At 35.6% G+C, this 25340-nt stretch overlaps 1 protein-coding gene across 1 annotated transcript in view; it reads left to right on the plus strand.

Annotated features, from left to right (window-relative positions):
• Window positions 1–25340, plus strand: part of LOC135643233 (uncharacterized) — a 30141-nt gene that overhangs the window by 527 nt on the left and 4274 nt on the right. Inside the window, exons 2-30 of the mRNA XM_065159943.1 lie at window positions 234–401; window positions 482–571; window positions 2507–2643; window positions 2721–2811; window positions 2886–2968; window positions 3043–3149; window positions 4784–4936; window positions 5844–5908; window positions 7309–7393; window positions 7633–7708; window positions 7800–7908; window positions 8713–8772; window positions 9476–9594; window positions 11382–11763; window positions 11851–12035; window positions 12252–12324; window positions 12564–12714; window positions 12810–12979; window positions 13069–13416; window positions 14353–14520; window positions 14616–14909; window positions 16240–16416; window positions 16614–16877; window positions 18717–18815; window positions 18929–19113; window positions 20649–20984; window positions 21807–21960; window positions 22075–22185; window positions 24714–24881. Coding sequence (XP_065016015.1) covers window positions 234–401; window positions 482–571; window positions 2507–2643; window positions 2721–2811; window positions 2886–2968; window positions 3043–3149; window positions 4784–4936; window positions 5844–5908; window positions 7309–7393; window positions 7633–7708; window positions 7800–7908; window positions 8713–8772; window positions 9476–9594; window positions 11382–11763; window positions 11851–12035; window positions 12252–12324; window positions 12564–12714; window positions 12810–12979; window positions 13069–13416; window positions 14353–14520; window positions 14616–14909; window positions 16240–16416; window positions 16614–16877; window positions 18717–18815; window positions 18929–19113; window positions 20649–20984; window positions 21807–21960; window positions 22075–22185; window positions 24714–24881 — 4608 coding nt within the window. The remainder of the gene's footprint in view (window positions 1–233; window positions 402–481; window positions 572–2506; window positions 2644–2720; window positions 2812–2885; window positions 2969–3042; window positions 3150–4783; window positions 4937–5843; window positions 5909–7308; window positions 7394–7632; window positions 7709–7799; window positions 7909–8712; window positions 8773–9475; window positions 9595–11381; window positions 11764–11850; window positions 12036–12251; window positions 12325–12563; window positions 12715–12809; window positions 12980–13068; window positions 13417–14352; window positions 14521–14615; window positions 14910–16239; window positions 16417–16613; window positions 16878–18716; window positions 18816–18928; window positions 19114–20648; window positions 20985–21806; window positions 21961–22074; window positions 22186–24713; window positions 24882–25340) is intronic.

Consider the following 25340-nt stretch of genomic DNA (forward strand, 5'->3'; position numbering starts at 1 on the left):
CCCGAAATATCAAACCTATAGTGTTCTTTAAAGTTTTAAAGGAGGATGTTCTCTTTTTCGGCAGTCTGTAGTTTGGTTGCTAAGTCGAACGAGTTGTGAATTTTCAACCTTGTTATTAAGGTTCTTGTAGTTCTTATTGTCCTTGTATCGATTTGTCGTCTCTGTTGTTGGAAATAGTTTTATAGTATCTTCTTGATTCTCTTATTTTCCCTTTTTTTGCGTCGTGGATGTAGGTTTTGGAGATTCTAAGTCATGTTAACAAGCGGGTGAAGAACCATCCAGATATCGCTCTTCCGTTCTTGGATTTATGGAGGATTTATAATGAAAATAATGCTTCTCCGATGGTTAGGAACTTCTGTATTGTGTACATTCAGATGTCATTTGAGCGCTTGGACGGAGAGGTATCTCTTTCTATCTACAATGTTAAGGCTCTAGATGTCTTGTACTGGATGTAACTTACTGCTTGCGCCCTTTGTTGCAGGACAAATCCGCTAGGGCACCTGATCTTTTAGTTAATATTGCAAAAGGTCCTCCTCAACATCAAGAAATCATCTTGAGGATTGTTGCACAGGTTAGGTGGAATATGCTGGTTTCTAAATTATTTTTGTTATGTATTTCAAAGGAAACAATATTTAATCTAAGAAGCATGTGTACTTAGTTGTCATTCAGGTTTCTGCTACTATCTAATTGTTAATATTTTGAGAAACAATTCGACTCGGATGCTGTGTGGAATGTATTGAGCTGACTGAAAGATATCAAATCAAATGCCTAACATGTTGATTATCTATATGTTACACTAGTTTAAAAAACAAACAAAGGATTTGAAATGTTTACTTTTATTAGAGGGATGAAGAAGGATAAAAGAAGGAGAAAAATGAAATATACATAGCGGAAGAGTTAAGCGTGACAAAAATTCACATTTCAACCATGCTTCATCACCTTATCTCTTAGGTGTCAACACGTCTCCTCTGTATATGCTTTTTACTTTAAACTTGATTTGAATCATTGATCTCTTTGAAACTAATCCTATACATTGAACCTATGTTGTTACTTGGCATCTTATGAATTTTGTGTATTGTTATTGTTTGTGTATGTGTTCTTCATTAAAGCTCAACAATTAGCAAATGTCAGTTCTTTTTTGGTTGCAGTCCACAAAATTATTAATACCAATCAAATCTGGATGTTCTAAAAGGAACCTTATTAAGACTATTATTGTAGGATCCATCTCGAGGAGGAGTTATATTTGTTAATGAAAGAGTTGATGGCTAACTCATCTGATTGAAGTCCCCATTTAAGAGTCCAATTGGTATCAGAAGTGTCCACATGCTTGCATGCATGGGCAGGTTAAGACATTTTTTTGAGTTAGCACAAGAGTGGTGAGAATTGTTTTTATGAGCCAAAATGCTCAAAAACAAAAGGAAGACATATTTCCACTTTTATGAAACTTATAACTAACTGTGCATTCTTTTTTGAGGATTGGTTATGTCTCAGGATATATATTCATCAATTCACTTTGAACGATCAATTCACATTTAATGCATTCAATTGAATCTATTTTTTCCCTGAACTTTAGATCCTATCATCTTCACGTATACTGCATTATGATGCTGATTGCTTATCTCTTTTTTGATCATTCACCAAGTTTTGTAGTGAGGCAATCATTCATGTCACTTTAATCGGCTCATTATTCCTTTAATCTCTGTGGACTTGCATCCTTTTTTGCCTTAGACGTGGTAAAGTTATTCATAAGTGGAGGCAGTGAACTGTCCTTGTCTAGTTACTTGTTTAGGTCCATGCTTCTTCTTTTTGGTAGCTTATCAGAACTATTATACTGAGTGCTGTCAGCAATCATTGGCAGAATTAGCTGTGCATGAAGGAAAATGGTGATCTACAACGAAGAAAGTACTGTAAGTGTTAAGAAAAGTGAAACAAAAGAAGCTGTTGGGGTGGATTGAATCACCCATGAGAACTCTCTGGGTTTTCTTCAACCCTTATAGAATTGTTGCAACTTGAGCCCCACATGTGAGGTCTGTGAGAGACCACGTAACCCCTTCAAAAAATTTAGGGATGATTTTGTCCACCTAAACCAGAGCTTTAAGTGAAATGATAAAAAAAAATTATTGATTGAGATCTGAGGTAAAAAAAAGGTTTTGTTTTTTATGATCTTTCTAGCTGATATATGCTTTTCGTAGACTAAGGCCTGGGATGTTTTGTGTTGTCATCCAAATATTGTGGTTATACTTAAAAATGTTTCTTGTTTAAACATCTAAAAACCTGAACTTCTAAAGATCTAGTTGGCATATGTTCTTCTTTAGATGTTGTTTGAAAACTCTCTGAAAGTGTGAACTTGGGTGAATTTGGTAATTATGTGATGGTTAGAACCTGATAAAGTTGTTCAAAATAATATTGCAGATTGTATAATCTTGATTAGGTTTATGCATAATGACTTTGTTTCTCTCTATGAAGATATCCTTGTTGTGAACCTTATCAACCTTAACACTTTCAGGTGATTGGTGAGAACTGCTCGAGTCAAGTTAATGAAAAAGTTGGTGCGATGTATAGAGCTATTGGCAATTCTGAGGATGGTCAAGTGTTTTTGGAGTTTTGCCTTCACACGCTCTTGTATCAGCCACCATCCCCTGGGTATGACATCTTACTTTGTGAGAATTTTGTATACCTAATAGGCACGTGGGGTGACTAACTTCTTTATTGATTGATAGTAATGGATGTCCAGCTGGGCTGTCAATTTCCCAATCAGACCGTGTTACTGGAAAGCTTCCATTAAAAGGTGACATGTTAATGCTGAGAAAGGTATGTTTGTCCTTTTTTATATTGATTATTAGATGTTATTGTTGTACCTAAAGCCATTGTATGCCTTTGCACAGCTTGGCATGTTGAATGTTATAGAAGCCATGCAGTTAACAACTGAGCTTGTATATCCACTTTATTTGGTTGCTGCCTCAGACAGGTATTTGGATCTGATCACATATATCAGTGTCTTTGTTGTGCTTCAATTTTCTGACACTTCTTTTGCTGTTCTAGCCAAGAACCTGTTTCTAAGAGAGGAGAGGAGCTCTTAAAGCGCAAGGCTGCAGGGGTCAATATGGATGACACAGCTTTTATACAGAGACTATTTACTTTATTTAATGGTATGTGGTTTATCTAAAATAAATTGTTGCAAGAAATTTTACATAGCATAGGATCTTTTGAAATTGTAATGAAGACATGGGCCATTTGGTTAATTTGCTAGAACTCATTGTTTAGTTGCCCTTGATGATCTCTAGCTTAACCTCTGCGTAGAGTTATTTATACCCCATGATATTTCCTAACAAAATAATAAAATAATAAAAAGAGTGCTATACTTGAGTTACCAAGGTGAATGGTCAAATATTGATGCTTGGTCAGATAAGTAAATACTGATCAGTATGTATAGGTTTGCTCAGTTTTTAAAATCATGACTATATGATGTCTTCCCATACTCTGTGAATCATTTTGTGATTGTTTATTTTTGAAGAGCTGTGTCCGAAATACAATAATCACTAATATATTAAATGATAGGACACATTAAGAACTATAGGCTCTTTTCGCCTTATAACAGTTAAAACTTTGTAATGTCTTTTAACTGGAACCAAATGGCTTTAAAGCATGAGTGGTTTTTGCTATATGGCTACATTAATGAATGTGGAACAGTAAGTGGCAAAGGGTTGGAGGTAATTCTCGCTCAATAATCTACATGGAGAAAAGGAAGATGTAGGTTGTCTTTCTATCAAATTGTTTGCATGATGTAAGTCAAATGTTTGAATTACAATGGTTTAATCTAGTAAGAGTTCTTTGTATGATTTCTGTTGCATCTTAATTGTTGACCCTATGACTACAGACTAGCTGCATCGTCAAAAGAACTGCTTATGAAGTTTCATACTTGTGACTACATTGGTCAGTATTGAGTAGTGTGTGGCTAAACATGTTAGTGTGGTTAAAGTGAAACAGTTGGTAGCCTCAATAGTATTGTAGTCATGCAGACATAATTACCAAGGACCACGGTTTTAAAGTTCTGGCAGCATGAGGGGTTTTGCCTGCCCTGCTATAGAGGCACGTGCTGCCATGTCAGATCAGATGCTGAGTTAAGAATAGGCATGGCCAGTGTTCTAAAGGGAAGATATATATTCTAGAGGACATATCTCTCAAAATTCCCATCCAATGAAAAGTTCATATTTTCTTGTGGTTTGCTTTTGTCTACTTAACTGTTCGTTTCCTTCCTCCAGCTTTCTATCTGATGAGAAGTACCTCTATCCTTGCTGCACTTTTCTTAGCATGGTTTGGCCTGTCAAACTAACCCTAAACTACCAAAACTAGGTGGATAGGAACAAAGGTTTATTTTGCTATGTATGGCCAGTGTGGACCTGCAGAAAAAGGAAAAAACAATGTAAGCAGGACAGGAACAAAGATTCCCCATTCTGCATATAGTTGCCTTGTTAGAACAAGATACTTTTGGAAAAAATTATCATTTCTTGACACTTGGATCTTTGCCTACAACTTTTAGATTGCCTTTTGATGCCATATTGTACCGTCTGCTCTGTATTTCATGATCTTTTGATTCCTGTTGCAATGAATTGAACTGTAAAGTTATAGTTTACAGGAAACTGTGACAATGCCTGTGTATGCTCTAGCATTGTCTCTCTGTGATGCTGAGATGCTTGTTTACCTTGTGTAATCTACATTTTTCATTTGCTTGTACAATTATGTATATCACTTGAGAATGAGTGCAGTTTATTTCACTGTTCAGGTAATATTGGGGTTGAAAGCATAGCTGCAGATTGCAGAGTCACTCCGGTGAATGTTTCAATGCGAGTGCGGCTTATGTCTGTGTTTTGCCGGTCAGTTACTGCAGCAAATTCTTTTCCTTCAACGCTGCAGTGCATCTTTGGCTGCATTTATGGTATGCTGTTTTTACTCTTTCTTTGTGATGGTTGATTTCAGCTTTCTGAGTAGTACTGAAGGTTCATTCTGGCTTTCATGTCTTGATTGTCATAGACATTATCATCAAATTTTAAAAACAAATTCTATTTTACCTTTCTCTATTAACCCTTTTAAAGTGAAATGCAGTTCTTTGTTATATTGACTTGGATTATAACTCTATAAGTGTGGACTGTCTTTATAAGATGTAATGTCTTGTCAAATCAATGACTCATGGTATATTGGTGAAATGGTAGGAGTTGGAGAGTGACTGTGATTGTGGTGCCACTAGTGACCTTTTGGATTTTTCAATGATTAACATCCAAAACTTTCATTACAATGTTCTAGGTGCTTTTCCAATCTATAGCATGATAGTTTAGATATTTTCTTAAGAGAATAGGATTGAATGGTTTTAACGCTGTTATTTATCATTTCTATGAACTGTTTTGCATCTCTTATTTACTGATTTGTTTTGTCAATTTCTGAGACAGTGTCTTGATTTGAACTTGCTTCTTTGTTTTAATATCCAATTTTGTTGCTGCATTTTCAAAATCACCAGCTTGTTAGGACAATGCAATTGTCATATTTGATTCAGCTTGTCAGAAAGTACATTTGCATATGATGGGTAATTGAACAATAATGTTGTGCTACTGTCATAGCAATTCTGTCTCTATTAACATGCCTTTAAAGTTGATGGTCCACCATGTTTCTTAAGCTTATCTGTCATTTACATTTGTTGTTATAATTTTGTTTGCACATCTGTAATTTCCATTATTATTTATTTTCTTATTTTTTGTTAATCTTATATTTATTTCTCTGCAACTAAATTTTTTCCTTTTTAAGTGACATGTTCATTAAATTGTTTATTATTTTGGCTCTGTATATAACAGGAAGTGGGACTACTTCAAGGTTGAAGCAGCTAGGGATGGAATTTAGTGTCTGGGTATTTAAACATGTATGAGTTTGGTTTCTACATCTGTATTTCCTAATTTTCTAAGCATGATATTGTTGATTCCTTTTAAGTAAAATTATCTGATTTTTGTAGAAAACAGAATTTCTGATAATAAAACTTGGTTCAAGGCCTAGTTCAACAATTAAACACATAAGAGATTGACAGGTGATGTTAGTGTCCACTTTTTCAGAGATGCACATATGTGTCAAGGTGCATCAGTAACTCTTGCCTGGTTGTACGTGAGTCCTGGTAACAGTATTGCAGAGCCCGTGCATGTAAAAAATTCAAAATTATCTCAACTAGGGTAGATATAAATTGAATTCTCTATTGGAAGAAAATAAGACAGGAAAGAGAGTGAAAAATGGAAGAAAAAGGTCTAAGGCCATGGTGGCCTATGCCTAAATTTTCAGACACAAAAGTAGCACAAGATCTTTATTGTTATTTGATTAATGTCGTCATGAACTTTGAGGTGAAAACAGTACAGATCTTTAACTTCATTCAAAATTTTTAATTAAATAATTTAAATGAAACAAGGGACTGTCCAAGTCATCTTAAAAGGTAGTTTGACACTTTAATTGGTCATCTAAACTCTAAAGGTATTGAAGCATCACCATAACAATTTTTCAAAAAGCTTACAATTTAATGAGATTTGCAATGATGATGATTTTTATATAAATTTGCAACAATTGCTCTTTTGCACTTAATTCCATTTTAATTCCAATTGTTTTCGTAAAGGTTTGCAAGTTTTTCTTCAAGCCTAAAGGGGGCCGGTGTGGTCATTTCTAAACAAAACCGGTTTGGTTCAGTCAATTTAAAAGGAAAAAAGCCCATACTTTACATTACAAAAGAGAACCAGATGAAGGTTTGCATCTCGGTTTGAGTTTGATACAAACCGAACTGGACGAAATTGAATTCCTTTGTTTTCTTACTCCTTGCCATTTTCTATGAACCATGGATGCGTCGTTATCATGAACAAATTATATGATTTCTTTTGCTTCCTTTTCTTTTTCAGCATGGCCATACAAGTACCTCTGAACTTCTGATTCATAAGACTTGCTACAAAAATTTAGCCTATCCACAATATGATGATAAGCATCAATTTCAAACTATTTGCAGAAGGATACATTTTTTCTTTTCCACTAATTTTCTCTATCAAGAGAATATCGTGTGTTAAATGCTGGAAATTTAGTTAACTGATTTTTTTTTCCTTTGCTTAGAAGTTGCAGTTCTTGAGTATATTTTTTCATGTTGATTTATGTTTGATGTATAACCTTGTTTATATATTTTTTTCCCATTAAATGTAACAGCAGGTTGTCATATTTATCTTTTTCTTAAATTATGTTGATCCTCAGTTGGCTCTTAATATTTTATATTGACAAACTTATATCTTGTTAATTATGTAGGCTGTGATGGATCAATTGAAGCTCATGGGTCCTGTTATTTTAAGTGGAATTTTACGATCTCTTGATGGTCCAAACGCAGAAACTGGTGAATGCAACTTTTCTATTTTTTTTGTCCTTTTCTCTTTGGCATTGTTTCTATTGAAAAAGCTAGTTGCATGACCTTTTTATTGTCTGCAACATCCTTTAGTGGCATTGCTTAACTTATTGGTCTATTTTCTGGTGAATGCAACTTTTATATCATTTTCTAGTCCTTTCTTTGGCCTGGTTTTTACTGGAAGCCAGCTGCATGACCTTTGGGTTGTGACTTATTGTTCTATTTTCCAGAGGCTACCGGATATGTCAAGACATTTGCTTACCAAGCTATTGGTTTGCTTGCATCACGTATGCCTCATCTTTTCAGGCAGGTATTTTTACTTTGTCATTTATAATTGGGCTACAGAAATTTCATGTTGACGCTGATATGTATTGTGTCTTTCTAATTTTTTCTATAGAGAAAAAATTGACATGGCTCTGCGGCTTTTCACTGCTTTAAAGTTGGAAGATCAGTCTCTGCATCTTACTATTCAGGATTCAGTCACTTCGCTTGCAATAGCCTACAAGGTACTATATGGTGCATGATGTTTTATCAACATGATGCTATCTCCACTTTTTTCTGTGCTGACATGCACAAAAATAGCAATGCTACGTTAGCCTCTTGTAACCACATCTTACATTCATGTCTTGTCATGTTCGACCATGGTTGTGATGTATTGCATATAGTTGGTTTGAATTTGCCACCTAGAGATCATTTCTGCATGGGCAACTAACCTCTGAGCTTCCTAGTAAGTTACCCTTTTGCCTTGATTCACCTTCATGAGGATTGTAGCACAGATTTAGATTGCAGATATCATATTGGCAACTGCATTTTGTACATTGTACAATCTTCTAAGTTGACCCTGTTTTCCTGGAAAGAGGGTTGGATGAAGCTGGTGGTGATTGATTGTGCTTAGTTGTGAGTCTTGTGACCATGTAAACAATCACTTATAGCTGATGCTAGTTAATTGCATCAATACTTTACAATTTTTGATTGATTCCTCCTCCTAGACGATCTCTCATTGTTTTTTTGATTGTTCTTTGTTGTGTCTAAAGGGAGGATTCAGGAGTTGCTTGTCGAGGATTTGTTCACAAGTCGTATGTTGTATGTACTATAGTCCAAAAGTAACTTGCAAGCATTTCAGCATATCTGGATTTTGCAAAGATATTATGTGATATTGGAGTTCTCTATCATCTTGTTCCTTTATAATGCCTTTAAAATTGTTCCCTAGGCTAATTCCTCTTTTTATCTCTGTTCTTGATCTGTCACTAGGCCTTTATTTTTTTCAGAATGCTGGAATGTCTTATAATTCTTATAAATGGCTAATACAGGGTGCTCCAACTGCTGTCTTGAAAGATATTGAAGAACTATTGCTTGAAAATTCTCAAGTGGTAAGAATTTTTAATATTCATAATTGATTTTCTTGAGTATTGTTTTTAAAATGGAACAGTAGGATCCAACTTATGGTATCATCTGAACTCACGTTCATTGGTTATTGTTTGTAGTCTTATTTATTATACTATAACAAAAAGCCCCAAGAGGGCCATCTTGATCAGCTTTCTTGGTGTTATAGGGTCTTGCTTAGTGTTTTGTTTGTAGTGCCTTGATCCGACTTATGATACCATGATAATCTCACGTACTGCTTGTACCATACCAACCTAGGCGAAACTGCAAACCTTGGTATCATCTGATCTCACTTATATCGGACGTCTGTGGTTTGTGGTTTTCTGTATTATACTATAGCAAGAAGCCTTAAGAGTGCCAAAACTTTGATCTAGTGGTCTATTTGGAATGCCTTGGGACGAGGATGGGCTGAAATATGCTTTCCATAGACCAGGTAGCCTTGTTATATGAAATCACAAAGAACAAACCTTTACATTACAATATATTGATTGATCTAAACAAGGATCATAGGTAGCCTTGTTATATGAAGATCGGAAGCCATGATAGGATGTTAACTTGTTGATTATGATTTTCAAGTACTTTGACTATAAAGTAATTATTAGTATGGTTCTAATGTACCAGGTAAAGTCTCATAGATATTATTTTTTGATCTATTTTAGTGTTTACTAATATTTTTTATAACTTTGGAAGGCTCAAAGTGATGTGCGATTTTGTGCAATGAGGTGGGCTACATCATTGTTTGATTTGAATCATTGTCCTAGCCGATACATTTGCATTCTCGGAGCTGCAGATTCCAAGATTGATATAAGGTTACAATTTCTCTTCATGAACTTGCCTTTTTCTAAAGTTTGTTCACATTGTTACTTGTGCTTATTCTGCTAACCAGCCTTTTGTTAACCCATAAATAGTGGCACATGCATAAATTCACTTTATTTGTTAATTTATTTTTCTAGCAGTGATTTTATTTGCTCATTCTGCGTGCCATTTTGGTATAGATATTTTTATAGTAGCACATGTTAGGAACATCCGACAATATAGTTTATGTGAATCCTTTAGCAAGATACTATGGTACCTGTATTTTGGATGGACGAATGAGCAATCTTACCACTAGAATGAAGTTTATCCTTGATTTTTAGTTTTCATGAAACATCTTAATTGTGACTTATACTATAGTACTGCCATTGTTTCCTAAAAATAAGTTCTGTTAATGGTGCTAAAACTTCATTCAAGGATTAGAATCTCATATTGAGTATTATATTGGTCCCTGACCGAGTGACCGGACCGGTATCGATGTACTGACACATAGTACACTGGTATGTACCAAAGACTCGAAGAGGATGAAGAGGAGGAAGGAGAAGGATTGCCATCTTGGGCTTGCCTTTTTCTTGCTTTCTTAGTTCTGATTCTACAGTATGTTCTGGTTCGTTGAATCCGGCTTCTAAATATTGACTTAATAGATTATGTACAAGTGGGTTTTCAAATTAGAAACCCTCCTCTTTAATCTCAAGCTGTACATTTTTTTCTTCTATTGCCTTCCAATGTATTTTCTTTCTAGGTGCTTAACATTTTGAGAAATCTTCTTTTGCTTGTTTTTTCTTCTATTCTTCCTAGCGAATTGGCAATTCTACTTGGTTTCCACACCATGTATATTATTACTTGTATTACTTGTTAGTTGTTACATTGTCAACCATTACAGACTGCTTAGAAATTTCTTGTTATATAAGGATCAAAACATACTCTCAGTGGAGAGCATGTGGTTGGTGGAAGGCCTACAAAAAGTGATAATAAGTTTGTAGGTGATCTGTGTCATTCATTATTTACTAAAGATTGGTCAAAGTCATCCATTGGAAGATTCAGAATTTGGTCAGTTACAGGTTCCAACACCTTTTTGGACCAATATATTCTTGGTATACCAAATGGCAAGGTTCGTCGTACCGTACCATACTGGCGTTTTGACCCGGCTCGGTATGGTACGGTATGGTACTAGTATACCGGACGGTATTTCAGGGCGTACTGAGCGGTACACACTGGTGTACCGAACAATTTTATACTTTTCATACTGTAGCAGTGCTACAATATAGTACTGTAGCACTGTAGTAGTGCTAAAGTATTATACTGTAGCACTGTAGTGGTATCGGGCGGTCCACGTACCGGTAACCTGTTGGACCGATACGTACCGCTCGGTATGGGTGGTACGCTTCGGTATGACAGACCTTGCCAAATGGTATACTAACTTGTGCCATTTGGTATCATTAAAAAAAAAAGAAAAGTGGCCTGACTGGTATGGTACCAAGTTATCTGATCTAGTACCGGTCCTTAATTGGATTGGTAAATACCATTCGATATGTTTCTGTCTGTCTGGTGTTTGAGATCATGATTCCGTACGATAGTTGTCTTCTAATACTAATTTGTAGTTGCATGTGCTGATGATACATTACATTTCTAATATAATGATAATCTTATTACAAACCATTCTTTAGTTTCAGAATGGGCCATATATCAGTTATAGTGTTCATTGCATTAATGAGATTTTCCTTCAGATCTTTTTACTGTGTGTATTTATTTTTTGCCATGTGTGTTGCATCACTCTTCCTAGGGAAATGGCACTTGAGGGGCTTAATCTTATGAAAGATCAAGAACAGACATCTGGAGTTAATACTGATCTGAAGTATCCTGATCTGACAACGATGCTGGACTACATATGCAACCAGCAGCCAAAGTTATTAGATTCCTCTGAACAAAGAGAAGGAATGCTTTTTTTTCCATCTAAAGCATATATTGCCATGATTAAGTTTTTAATGAAGTGTTTTGAGGCAGATTTTACGTTATCCAAATTCAGTTTTCCAGTGGATACATCTTCTTCTCCAGTAGTGAAGTTGTGTTCAATTTTGGAGCATGCTATGGCATGTGAAGGATCCACTGAACTTCATGCTACTGCTTCCAAGGCATTAGTTGAAATTGGTGCCCATTTTCCTGAGGTTAAGATTTTTTTGCATATTTTTCTGTTCTTATTAATTTTCTTTCAGTTCCTCTTGTCTCACTAATTCCATTTTAATTCTTTACAGTTGGTAGCAACGCGCTATGCAGAGCGTTTGTCTTGGTTGAAGCCTTTACTAGGTCACATCGATTCTGGTACTCGGGAATCTGTGTCACGCTTACTTGGAATTGCGTGTTCCGCTCTTCCTACATCAGCAGCCTGTGCTCTTCTTTCTGATGTTTTATCCCCTATTGGTGGTACTCACATGTTGAGGTTGTTATTGACTTATTGTGCACTTCCATTTTCACATAGTTTATTTTTTATCTTGTTGAATAAATTAATCCCTATTTAAGCTTTGTAAAGCGTGGTACTCACATGTTGAGGTTGTTATTGACTTATTGTGCACTTCCATTTTCACATAGTTTATTTTTTATCTTGTTGAATAAATTAATCCCTATTTAAGCTTTGGCTTTACATCAATGATTTCAGGTTTGAAAGTCGTCATGGGGCATTATGTGCTATAGGATATATGACAGCTGAGTGCATGAAAAAACCATCCAAAGTAAGTACCAATCGACCTATACTGACTGGTGTTGTCTCTTGTTATTAATTTCCTTGCCCAGTTTCATCACTATGACCAAATCTTTTTACCTTTTTCCATTTAGTTTCTTTTATCTATTTTGTTAAACAGTTTATGAAACTTTAAATTCTTATCTAAATTTCTGTTTTGACAAACAATTTATCAGATTTAAACAGTACATTTTAATGTCAAATTATTGCCAATTATTCACATTGATACAGATATCAGAGGAACATCTAAAAGTTGTTGTTAACACACTTGTACAAGTTGTCGAGTCTGAGAACTCTGAATTGGCCTCTGTTGCAATGGAAGCACTTGGCCATATTGGTCTTCGTTGTTCATTGTCTTCATTCAAGCAAAACTCCCTTCCAGGTAGTCCTTCTGATGCTTTGGGATATTTTATGATGGATCTTGGATAAGAATAATTTTTCATTTTTTTAATGTATTTTCTTATGATTTTCTTACAGCTGGAATTTTAACAGTTTTGCATCAGAAGTTGAACAAGCTACTTTCTGGAGATGATATAAAATCTATTCAAAAGATTTTAATTTCATTGGGTCATATTTCAGTAAAGGAAACTTCATTTGAGCACATAAATTGTGCACTAGATTTGATTTTTAGTCTTTGCCGATCAAAGGTGTGTACTGTTTCCTCATAAAGTTTGTCATGCATTGGGATAAACTTCTCAATATCTTGATTCCAAGTTACATATTTTGGAAAACTAAGGTGGAGGACATACTTTTTGCTTCTGGGGAGGCTCTTTCTTTTATATGGGGAGGTGTTTCTGTCACAGCTGACATGATACTTAAGTCAAACTATAGTTCCCTTTCCAAAGTCTCTGGTTATCTTACCAGTGAAATATCATCATCCATAACTGGAAGTAGGACTTCTCAGATTGGCATCGATATAGAGTCACGAACCAGGGCTCAGGAAGTCATAACCAAAAAGCTTTTTGATGTTCTTTTGTACAGTAGCAGAAAAGAAGAGCGTTGTGCTGGTACTGTCTGGTTGGTGTCGCTCTTGATGTATTGCGGGCATCATCCAAAAATTCAGCAACTCCTTCCTGAGATTCAGGTTCATTACATTATTCAACTATTATGAAAGGATCACTTACAAATTTTGCTAATCTTTTCCATCTTAGTTATGCTATCTGATATTTCTCGTGATATCTGGACCACTAAATAGATAGTTCATTAGATGAGTTATATGTAAAATTGTTAAGGGATAATGAAGGTTCAAATATGACAAGATCCAATAAAATAGAGGGAGTCTGGATGTGAAAAGTACGAAGTGGGAGTACATGAGAGATATCAGTGGAAACGTATTTCTTATAGTATATTGAAGTAACTTTTCATATATCATCCTGAAAACGGTCTTTGAAGGCTTGCACTTGTGTATTGGTGAAGATTGGGCCTTAGCTTAATTTTTGGAGCCATAGCTTATTTATCATTGGAGCTTGGTGTCCTGGTCTGTGCATTATCTTTCATAGTAGTTTAATAAATCACTGTCATGCTTGTGGACATTTTGGCAATATAATATTTACCTGGGTTGATGGAATATCTATCTGAATAACTCTAGTCCTACACCCTTTAAACTTATATGTATTACAGATTTTTTTTTTTTTTTTGCCTTCTAGTAGCCTTTATCATGCAAATAAGCACAACAGCTTTTTTTTATATACTTTTGAGATGAATGTGAATTAAGAAATGTTTATTTACTCACTTTGTCAAATGCTTGATCAAACACTCACCTCTTTGTTTTGATTAAATTCCCTTTCCAATACCAAGCAACCCCTTTGATATGGTAAAATTACCTTCCCAGCACCCACCCATTGTTGCTAAAAAACATGCAACATCATAATCTAATTTTGGATGATTAACCTGATGGTTAACAAATTGGGTGCAGAAAACATTAGTCCTGGTTTGGATTATTAAGATGAAAGTATGAAACCTTCTTGGAAGCTTATCCTACTAAATTCTAATATCTCGATTTTGATTGTTTATATTTCAGGAAGCTTTTTCTCACCTTCTTGGTGAACAGAATGATCTTACGCAGGAGCTGGCCTCCCAAGGGATGAGTATTGTATATGAACTTGGTGATTCCTCTATGAAGGAGAGCCTTGTAAATGCTCTTGTAAGCACATTGACTGGATCGGGGAAGAGGAAAAGGGCTGTCAAGGTAGTAATTCAGTTTTATTCTGCTTTTCTATTTGTTCCTTCTTCTACTTGTTACACTAGTCAGAAACTGTCTTGTTAATTTGTTTTTTCTTCTAGCTGATGGATGATTCTGAAGTTTTCCAAGAAGGGGCAATTGGTGAGACTCTTAGTGGGGGAAAAATAAGCACTTATAAGGAACTTTGTAGCCTCGCTAATGAGATGGGCCAACCTGACTTGATATACAAGTTTATGGATCTGGCTAATTATCAGTCATCTCTAAATTCCAAGAGAGGTGCTGCATTTGGATTTTCAAAAATAGCGAAGCAGGCGGGGGATGCACTTAAACCATATATGCGTTCTTTGATCCCTAGGCTAGTAAGATACCAGTATGATCCTGATAAAAATGTCCAGGTACTAAATTCTTAATCCTTTTGAATTGTTTCTACCTGTATATTGGCTGCTAGCACTTTTTGTTGTGTGTTGTGTAAAGTCATGTGAAGCATGTTGGATAACGACACTTGATTCCTATAGGACACAATGCAGTACGTGTATACTTCATAATTTGAGGGGAGATTGGGTACAATACAATGAATACTGTATGGTAATAGAATATACTTTGGATACATAGTATATGCAAGGTTATTGATCATGATAAATGATGAGAGTATAATAGTCAGATGATTAAGATGAAATTGTCATATTTATTTCAACAATCACAATATGATGCTCAATATCTTCTCTTTCGTTTAGAATCTAGCATTCAACACCAGATGGAGACTTGAGGAATTGCATGCAAATATATGTATTCTGCACATATACATATTAAGCAGTTTTGATTATATAGAGGGTTCTAAAATCATCCCTAATGAGACAATTTCATCATATGACTGGCTATTGTGTTCTATTAGTGTTTTTATCATTCAAGTGTTGTATATATGTATATAATAGAGTACAATATATAATATGATGGGTTGGTTGTTTGGTATATATCGATCTTAACCTAATTAGTGATGAAGAAATCACTAATATTGTCAATACATTGTACATTTCTTCTAATAGAGTGCATAATGCAACACTATAGGGTACTTGCTCAGTCTGTTGTGTTAATTTTGACCTGATCAGTGATAACCAGATCACTGAGTTTGAAAGGCAACTATGAGTTTTACCCACAAAGGGAATTGAATATAAGGGAATTACTTATAAATCTTTAGTATGTGAACTAGACAGATGAAAACACATCATTTTTTTTCTAATAATGGTGAATAGTTTTTCATGTATATTATAATACATACTGCAAGGATTGCAACTTTCACCCAGTTATGGAGGAATGCCAACAAAATTTGTGGGTCACCTGTTTAATGTGACCATCTTTAATGACTGTGACTTGATAGAGAACTTGAATTGTTGATGGGTTCTTCCATCCAAGTTGATCGGTGCATTTTGTTGTACTACAAGGTGAAAGATTTTTCTTTTGGCGACATGTTGTCAATCCACCTATTCTAACCCATTTAAGTTGCTGTTTGGCTATGATTAGGGTGATTTGGTTGCCAGCACTATGTATCTAATGCATAATGATTAAACTTGTTTTTGCCATTTATCAGAGACTCTTATTCTTCTCATGTTAAATAATTTCTCATTGTAAGATTGTATGTATGTAATTAGCTGTTTTGTATATCTTTGGTTGCATTTTAGTTGGTATTTCTTTTATTATGCTTTCTTAACCATGAAATTCCATTGATAGGATGCAATGGGACATATTTGGAAATCAATTGTAGCAGAACCAAAGAAAACTGTTGATGAGTATTTTGATTCCATTGTGGATGATTTGTTGGCACAGTCTGGATCCAGACTTTGGCGCTCACGAGAAGCATCTTGTCTTGCCCTGGCTGACATTATCCAAGGCCGCAAGTTTAGTCAGGTAGATCATTGTCTAAAATCTGAAGTGAGAAAAAGCTATTTATCTAATTCATTTTATTTGAGCACCCCAACAAAATTTAATTTTCATCTAACTCTGGTAGATGGACCTATCAGACTTGTTCTGATAGTTTAAGTATATGACTTGTTCAGACTTGTGCTTTTGTGTATGTTTGTGATTGTTTCTGTTCTGTTACGCAGGTGTCTAAACATTTAAAGACTATATGGACAGTAGCATTCCGTGCAATGGATGACATAAAAGAAACTGTACGGAATTCTGGTGATAGTCTGTGTCGTGCTGTAAGCTCATTAACAACCAGGTTATGTGACATTTCACTTAGTTCAGCCTCAGATGCAAGTGAAACAATGAACATTGTTTTGCCATTCTTGCTCGTTGAGGGTATTGTAAGCAAAGTTTCCAGCATACAGAAGGCATCCATAACAATGGTTATGAAACTCGCTAAGGTAAGCATTAGTCAATATATTTAAGAGAACATGTTTCCAAAAGATATTTTGTTTTATGGGTCTAGGTCTTTTAGAGATAATCATGGAATTCAAATTCACCCGGGCCGAAACCATACCAACCCAGTCTTTAGCAGTTTGGGCATGAACCTGGATGTGGGCATGTGGATCGCTTCATTACGGACGACAATATTGGTTTTCTTAAACAACAATATTTTTTTTCTTTTAAGAGGGTATTATTATCATTGAATTTAATGTATAAGGAAAATTGGTCAAGAAAGAGTGAGAAATTGGAGAATCTTCTTTCCCTTAAGAGTCTCAATATTCCTAACAATTCAAACTTAATCAAGGGCTGAGGTGATCTTATATTATGCTTTAAAGTTATTTTAGTTTGTTGATGATACAGTACTTTCATGTGCTGTAGAAGAATATTTTGGGTTCTTATACTTATGTTATAATGCTTTCAACCAACCTTTAGTTTGATGTTCCAGAAAAAGCAAAACACTATTTTGAGTATGAAGGTTGCCAATATTCTGAATTGTCCATTGATAGTGTTTCCAGTCTTTTTTTTGAGTGATATCCTTTACTCAGAATGTCCAAAAGTAGTGAATCCAATCTCCCTCTTTTTTTTGTGGTAACCGTTCTCTTCCCTAGCCGGCTTATTAAGCAACCTGACAAAGTGGAAAAGCTCTCTCATTGAAAGGGAAAAAGGATTAACTTCCAAGCCTTTTGTGCGTATTAGGAGCATGGTTGATCTAGAGTCATTAATGTGGGTGAATTTGACCTTGCCTTGTTATTGGTGGTGGAAGCTTTTCAACTCAACCTGGTTTAGAATAGATTAGTTTTGTTAAATGTTTCAAAATACACAAAACCTTGAGTCTAACTGTCATCGAAGAAAACTTTGGTTCTCTATCTGGAACAGAATCTTGGAGTGTCAATCATACTATATAGGAGCTTCCTCATATGTGTTGGGGGATAACATGAATGCTACTCTATAGGAACTTCTTTGTGTGTATATTGGGAATGATAATTTATTCTAGATTATAAAAGGCTTATGGATTCACCAGGCATGTATCTGTCCAGAGGTGGACCATTCCAGTATACACATGGTATGCTGGTAAGTACCAGGAGTACAAGGTGAGGTGGCGACGTGAGGGAGGCATACAAGCGTGTGAAAGAGAGAGGTGGGAGTTAACCTTAAATGAAAAACAAGAAAAAAAATGAACCGAGCGCACCATCCAGTTCAATTGGCTTATCAGATGCCAAGCACTGTCCTGGACTTGAATTGCCAGAAATGGGATGGTCTGCATGCTGGTTCAAATTTGGACCGACAAATATCGACCAGTTTGTACCGGTCTGGCCAAAATTACTAACCATGACCTTTCATCAATCCTTTGCCTAAAAGTAATTACAAAGTTATCCACAGTATTGACTGATTAGTAAAGATTAGTAAACCATCTTTGTTGGTTTCTAACGTCTTGGCCTATTTTATATTGATAACAATGCCTGTGAAGGTAAAGAAAAGGGCAGATGGACCTTGTTGTTTATTATAGAGTTGCAGGGAATACAAGTTAAATGTGTACCTTTAGTGATTCACTGTGGATGAATGGCCTAAAATTTCGTGGATGCAGATTGCTAGAGATGTAAAAAAATCATGCAGTTACATCATTACACCATACTTGGAACTCTAGACCATCTTTAGTCATCAGCTTTCTTTCTTATATTTCAATTCATAGTTTTTGATTGAACAAGTACATGTTGCAAGCATTTCTGATGTAGTTGCATTCCAGGGTTTTATTATACAATGTTTAAGGCTGATGTCATATAATGTTACTGTTGCAGAATGCTGGAATTGCAATTCGACCTCATCTACCTGAGCTTGTGTCTTGCATGCTGGAGTGTTTATCAAGCTTGGAAGACCAGAGGCTCAACTATGTTGAGGTTTGACCATGCCAAAACTGTTAATTTCTTTTGTCATCTTGAACCCCTTTACAAGACTGCTGCATTTTTTTGTCATTCATGTCAAATAACTTTCTTGTTCTATTAATCACTAGTTGCATGCAGCAAATGTTGGAATTCAAACTGAAAAACTTGAGAGCTTAAGAATTGCTGTTTCTAAAGATTCTCCCATGTGGGAAACGCTGGATCTTTGTATAAATGTTGTGGATAAAAAATCATTGGATTTATTGGTTCCTCGCCTGGCCCAGCTGATCAGATCTGGGGTAGGACTTAATACCAGGTACGTTCAGTCATACACCATTAAGATGTGAGCTTTCAGCAAACACCATGGAACAATTTTTTTTGATGAAGTTAATTGAACTGTGATGAAGTTAATTGAACTGCTTACATTCACCTCTCTGTCATAGGTACACATGCACGATCTAATTTTTCATTAATTGTTATGATTTCCTATCTTAGAGACCATCTGTTTAATTCATATTTTGATGTTTTTTTAAGACAACTAATTAGAACCGGTCTTGTACACCACTACTTTCCGACCATTTATTTTCTGATTTCTGTTCAAAATTAGATGTAATTATCTCAATCTCATCACAAGTGGCAAATATAAGTTGCACCCAAAAGTGGAGAGGCAAAATTTCTGAATTGGTTGGAGAACTTTTGAAGTTTGTGAAGGATCATTACACAACAATATAACAGGTCAAGAACTAATATTTAGAAGCCCAATTTATTGTGTTGGGAAACTACATGAGAATTTTGATTTGAACAAATATCCTTCAAAAGTCAATACTCACCAGGAGATTCATGTTATGCTAAAGCAAGGTTTTGTGTATCAAAAGTCAAGTCTTGGGCAGGCCCATTACTGGGCCTGAACTGCATGTTAAGTCTGGTTCATAGACCTTATTGTTCAGTTCACAGGGCTTACCTCTTGGTAAGCCCTGTATTACACATGAATCGCCTAAACTTGTGCTGCTCCGCATGCTGTTTGTGGTTAGACTGGTAAATACTAGCTGTTCCATACCAAACTGGACAAAATTGCATTCCTTGAATCCTATGATCCTTAACTAATGTCTTTATATGCATCATATTAGAAAAGTGCAAGAATCCTGATTTTGGATAACATCTATGTGCCGATATGATGGCTTGCTTTGGAGTGGCTTCGTTGCCCACACCTTGATCTTTAGGACATCAAGTTGGAGAAGATACCTCATCCACACTAATTTTGATGATGACGCACCCCATGATAGGGATGGATTGCTCTGTAGTGCTCCAGCAATTCTGACTGATTGTTAGGGCTTTTCAGTCTTTCAGCCAACCCATTTGCCAATGGCGGCCAGAGGCTCTTGGAGTTTCTGCTGGCACCTGCCAGTCATAGGCTTGTAGAACTTGTTACTATTCTGCTTGGCCCTGTATATCTTCTTTTACCTTGTTTGGTGCTTGTTTTTGCTGGGATGTTTTCCCAATTAACATAGGCTTTTGACTATTACTGATATAATCAGTGTTTGCTCTAAGCGAGCTATTTTGTTGTACACTCTATGAATGACTACGTTGATGGATCTGACAACCTTTAAGTCTAAATGCAGTTGAATTGGCCAGCGGAACTGCCATAATTTTTTTCCAACAGTTCATGAGCCTCTGCTTTGTCTACCTGCTTTATGTGCCCTGCAATTGTGCTGACTGATCATCCTGAAACTTCGAGTTTATTTATTTTTAGTTGAGCGTATAAAATGGTGGATTGTCTGCAATAGCTTCAGATACATGAAAAACTCCTACCGGTCTTCTGGTAACCTTATGCATGTGCTTATGATTTTGTAGGGTGGGCGTTGCAAGCTTCATCACATTGTTGGTTGAGAAAGTTGCTTCAGATATTAAAACTTTTACTGGAACTTTGCTGAAGCTCGTCTATAATGCTGTTCTTGAGGAAAAGAGTGGCTCTGGAAAGAGAGCTTTTGCAGCTGCTTGTGCTGTCATTTTGAAGCATGCAACCCCCTCTCATGCTCAAAAGGTTATCAAAGACACTGCTGCTTTGCATTTGGGTGAAAGAAATGCTCAACTTTCCTGTGCGATTCTTCTGAAAGCCTATTCAAGTCTTGCAACTGATGTTCTTAGTGGATACCATGCCGTAGTAGTTCCTGTAATTTTTATTTCCAGGTTCGTGTTGGCCTAATGAAGGTTGCTTCTTTACACCCCTTGTGTTTTCATTTTGTTGTCTAAGATTTTTTAATCATGATATTACTCTTGACTACTTATTTTCAATTGCACATTATTTTGAATTTACTACTCGGTTTGTTTCAATTTTCCATTTCTTTTGGATCTTTTATACTAGGGAGCAATAATGAGATGATTGTCAGTTTGTCACAATGGAACTCAATTTTGCTTGGACCGTTCCGTTCCTACTGGTATTTGTCAAACCAGCTCGGGTGGTCCAGTTAGAAAAAGGGATCTTTTAAACTTAAAACCCCTAATCCTTCGAAAAATTGCAAGCCTTCTTGGTCTTCTTGTTGCCTTAGCGCTATTGCATGATAGCCCCCATCCACTGCTGCCCGTCCACTCACCATCCACCACTCGCCTCTTGTTCAGTAACATACTGGTATATGATGAAATGGACTGGACCCATATGGATCCAGTATTCGAAATATAAGACAGCTCTATGATGTTGTTTAACTGATGAATCAGATATCATTAGATAGAGAAACTTGGGAGGACAGTTACCTCCGGTGTTCATAACATCGTATCACATGTTAGCCATATTTTGGAATGATATGTTGTATTCTTGGTATAACTTTGATCTTCTCACTATACCCTTCCCATATGTTAGTAATAACCAATGTTCAATAAACCAAAATGTTGCTTTGCATTCTTAGTTTAGATAATTTTAACTTATTCCTTTATTTGATCTCTATCTTCTGTTTCATCTGACATTGATGATTGCTGAATTAGCAACTAATCTTCTCTAGTCCTTGTGCTATCTAGATTCGAAGATGATAAGCATATCAGTACTTCATTTGAAGATCTCTGGGAAGAGAATTCAAGTAGTGAAAGAGTGACCCTTCAACTGTACTTGGCAGAAATTGTTGTCCTTCTTTGTGATTGCCTTGCCTCATCATCTTGGGCAAACAAAAGAAAGGTGATATCCTTTTTTTATGTACACAAAGGGTGAACATTTCCTGTACATTGTCATGTTGTTAAGGTTATTGTCATTGATCACTCATTTTATTATTTGGTTTCTTACATATGACAGTCAGCCAAGGCAATAAGAAAACTTAGTGAAATCCTTGGTGAATCTCTTTCTCCGTATCATCACAATTTGCTTAAATGCCTTCTTAAGGAGTTGCCTGGTCGTTTTTGGGAGGTATGTATATGAATGAAATTATGAAGGCCATGTCATGGTTTTCCAACCATATGTATATGTATGTGTACAACTTTTTGTAATGGCTTTTTTTTCATATGAATTGTATGTGTAGTGTGAAAAATATATGTATGAATGGTAAATATGGATTAGTAAATGGATGAATAATTACATACAGAAACACATGGAAAGACATCCTTTTCAAATTTTAAAAATAATTTGAAATTGAATAATGAATTTGAGTTATTCTAAATTGACAACTTGCACTGCTTAATTACATGTAAAAGCCAAAGTGAACAGATTGTGGTCATTCAAGAACTTCAATCTGTAGAATGAGCCTATAAAGAACCTGGTTTTGCTGAAGCTAAAACATGTGATTGTGCTTCTGTCATTAACTGATTATGATACATTACGAATGGAATAAGGTCCAAGAAGAATCGCACAATTGTAGGTGCCAGCAGAAACTCCAAGATGTATGAACATGCAATAACTTGCAATTTCATATGGGAAATTTACATTCATGTCCCATAAAATGTGGCTAATGAAAGATGTATCATGGCAAGTTTTTCAGTATTATGGTTGTGTTATACTAGTTCAATTTTCTTCCCAAGATTCCTAATTTTGTCTGGACCTGTATGCATCGAATATGGTTTGAGCATGAATCAGGATGTGGACCACCTCTTTTTGGATGGTCAGGTCTAGTTCACTACTCAATTGCTCTGTTTTAGAGTTGAACAATAAACATGGCTCTCTCTCTCTCTCTCTCTCTCTCTCTCTCTCTCTCTCTCTCTCTCTCTCTCTCTCTCTCTCTCACTTGCACATGTGCATGATGCATGCCTCACTCGCCAACCACCACCTCTGGCCCAGGTATCCTCTTCCTCTTCTCTTTTTCCTCCTCCCTTCCTGGTGTTGCAGTATCAGTATATAGTATTGGTCCAGTATCCGACATTTAGAACCATGATTTTACCTATATAATGGTGTACGGAAACCTATTGGTATCAGTTATGGTCCGATAATATTCTGGAATGTGTTTCAGTATAGGATTCTGGAATGCCTGGATACATATTTGACATATCTTGTAGGGGTTGGTACACAACCTCAGATAACTTTGTTTTTCCCAACTGGAATTGCATTGGGGTGCTTAAAGAGTGAAACTTACACTCTCATATGCTAACCCTATAATGGCCTATAGAGTACCACATGCAGCATGCACCATTGGATGTAGATCATCAAACTATATCATTACAGATCTTTCAATTCTTTTGTGGCACTTTGAACTTATTTAATGCCTTCAAATTAGCTCTCTAGCAAAAGCACCAGTAAATTCAAAATATGATGATGCCTGGAAACTCTCATTTCACCATCATAGACTGATTGGCTAAAGTATCCCTGAGAGGCCAGATCTTAGAGGTGGTAGTAGTTGGGTATATCTTGTATGAGGCATCTAAAATTTTGACCACTGCATTATCAGGTTCTTCAATGCTTTTTGTTCTAGGTGCATTGACTGTAAAAGAAGAGCAAGAGAAGTTTTTCTTTTTTCTAGGTGCATTAAATATAGGAAAGCAGGATAACAGGCAATAATATAACCACTAAGTCAAAGACAACTGTTGTACCTTGATCTTTAATATTCATCCAAAAATTTTGTTATAACATGCTGTAAACCAGTTGAAATGTTATTATGGCTAAAAACTTTCCCAGAATTTGTATAGTATTTGCATATGCTTAAATCCATTGTAAAGTACAATGATAACTAAAACCTAATAGTTATGCTGTTTTAAAATCTTTATTTTGGTTTGTGTATATATATTTGTAAATAAACCAACATTTTCGTAGACATAATGTGATTTAATCTTCTTGACTCATTCTATGGATCCACAAAGCATTGCAATAGATATAATGCATTATGGATATGAGGGTTGAGCAGTTGAGAAGTAACATATGCAAAAAGTTTGTGTTGCTGATATGAAAATATTGAGATAAATTTATGGAGTTAGAAGAAAAATAATATTTTTATTCATGAACAATTATGTATCGCTTTGATAATAAAATGAGAGAGATTTATTTAAGATGGTACGGACATATGCTCAGGAGACCTACAGATTAGGTAATTGGAAGATGTGAAATGATTACCATTAGTGGAAAGATAAGAGGTAGAGGAAGACAAAAAGATGTTAATAGAAATAAATAAAGATTTAAACACTCTTAACTAAACATTCATGTAATCGACCCCAAATAGTTGGGAATTAGGGCTTTGTTTGCTTTGTTATTACTGATTCATTAATTTTGGCTTGCTTGTTGTCCCCTTTGGCCGATAACTTTCTCAGAGTTTGTATAATATTTGCATATGCTTAAATACTTAATAAAGTACAATTATAACTAAAATTTAGTAGATATGCTGTTTTAAAATCTTTATTTTGTTCTATGTATATGTATTTGTAAATAAACCAACACTACAATAGATATAATGTGATTTAATCTTCTTGATTAATTAATTACAGCTTGCTTGTTTTCCCCTTTATTTAACGCTTCAGGGAAAAGATGTTATTCTTTATGGCATAGCTTCACTATGTTCATCTTGTCATGAAGCAATATCTGTTGAAGACCCTACCATGCCTTTTCTAGTTTTGGGTGCTATCACATCGGCATGTTCCAAAAAAATCAAATCTTATCATGAAGCAGCTTTCTCATGCCTTGAACAAGTAATAATTCTAGACCTTCTGACTTGATATTAGTAATTTTTCTGTAATATGTTGTGTTCTTGTCGTCGTTGCTATTGTTGTTGTAATGAATAGCTAGTCAGTATAGAAAGGTAACTAATTCTAATTTTTCTTTTTATCTTTTGCATCATCTTTTTTGTTTAATCTCTAAGCCAATGACTCTTTCTTCAATCTTAGACTCAGTGACTCTTTCTTCAATGTCTAACCCAATGGTTGTAGTTTCATTTATCGGACCCATGTTGGTCTCTGGGTGGATTGGTATGGGTCCTGTCCAATTGACATACTGTGTGTCGGTACACCGGTATGTACAATACTACCATTGGGGAAGGGAGAGGAGAGGAGGAAGGAAAAAGATGAGGAAGAGGAGGCAATGGAGGAGGAAGAGGGGAGTATAGAAGTAGGCCGAGAGGGTAAGTGGTGGGTGGTGGCCATGTAGGCACA

The sequence above is a fragment of the Musa acuminata genome, chromosome BXJ3-7, assembly GCF_036884655.1.
Source record: "Musa acuminata AAA Group cultivar baxijiao chromosome BXJ3-7, Cavendish_Baxijiao_AAA, whole genome shotgun sequence".
Classification (NCBI taxonomy): domain Eukaryota; kingdom Viridiplantae; phylum Streptophyta; class Magnoliopsida; order Zingiberales; family Musaceae; genus Musa; species Musa acuminata.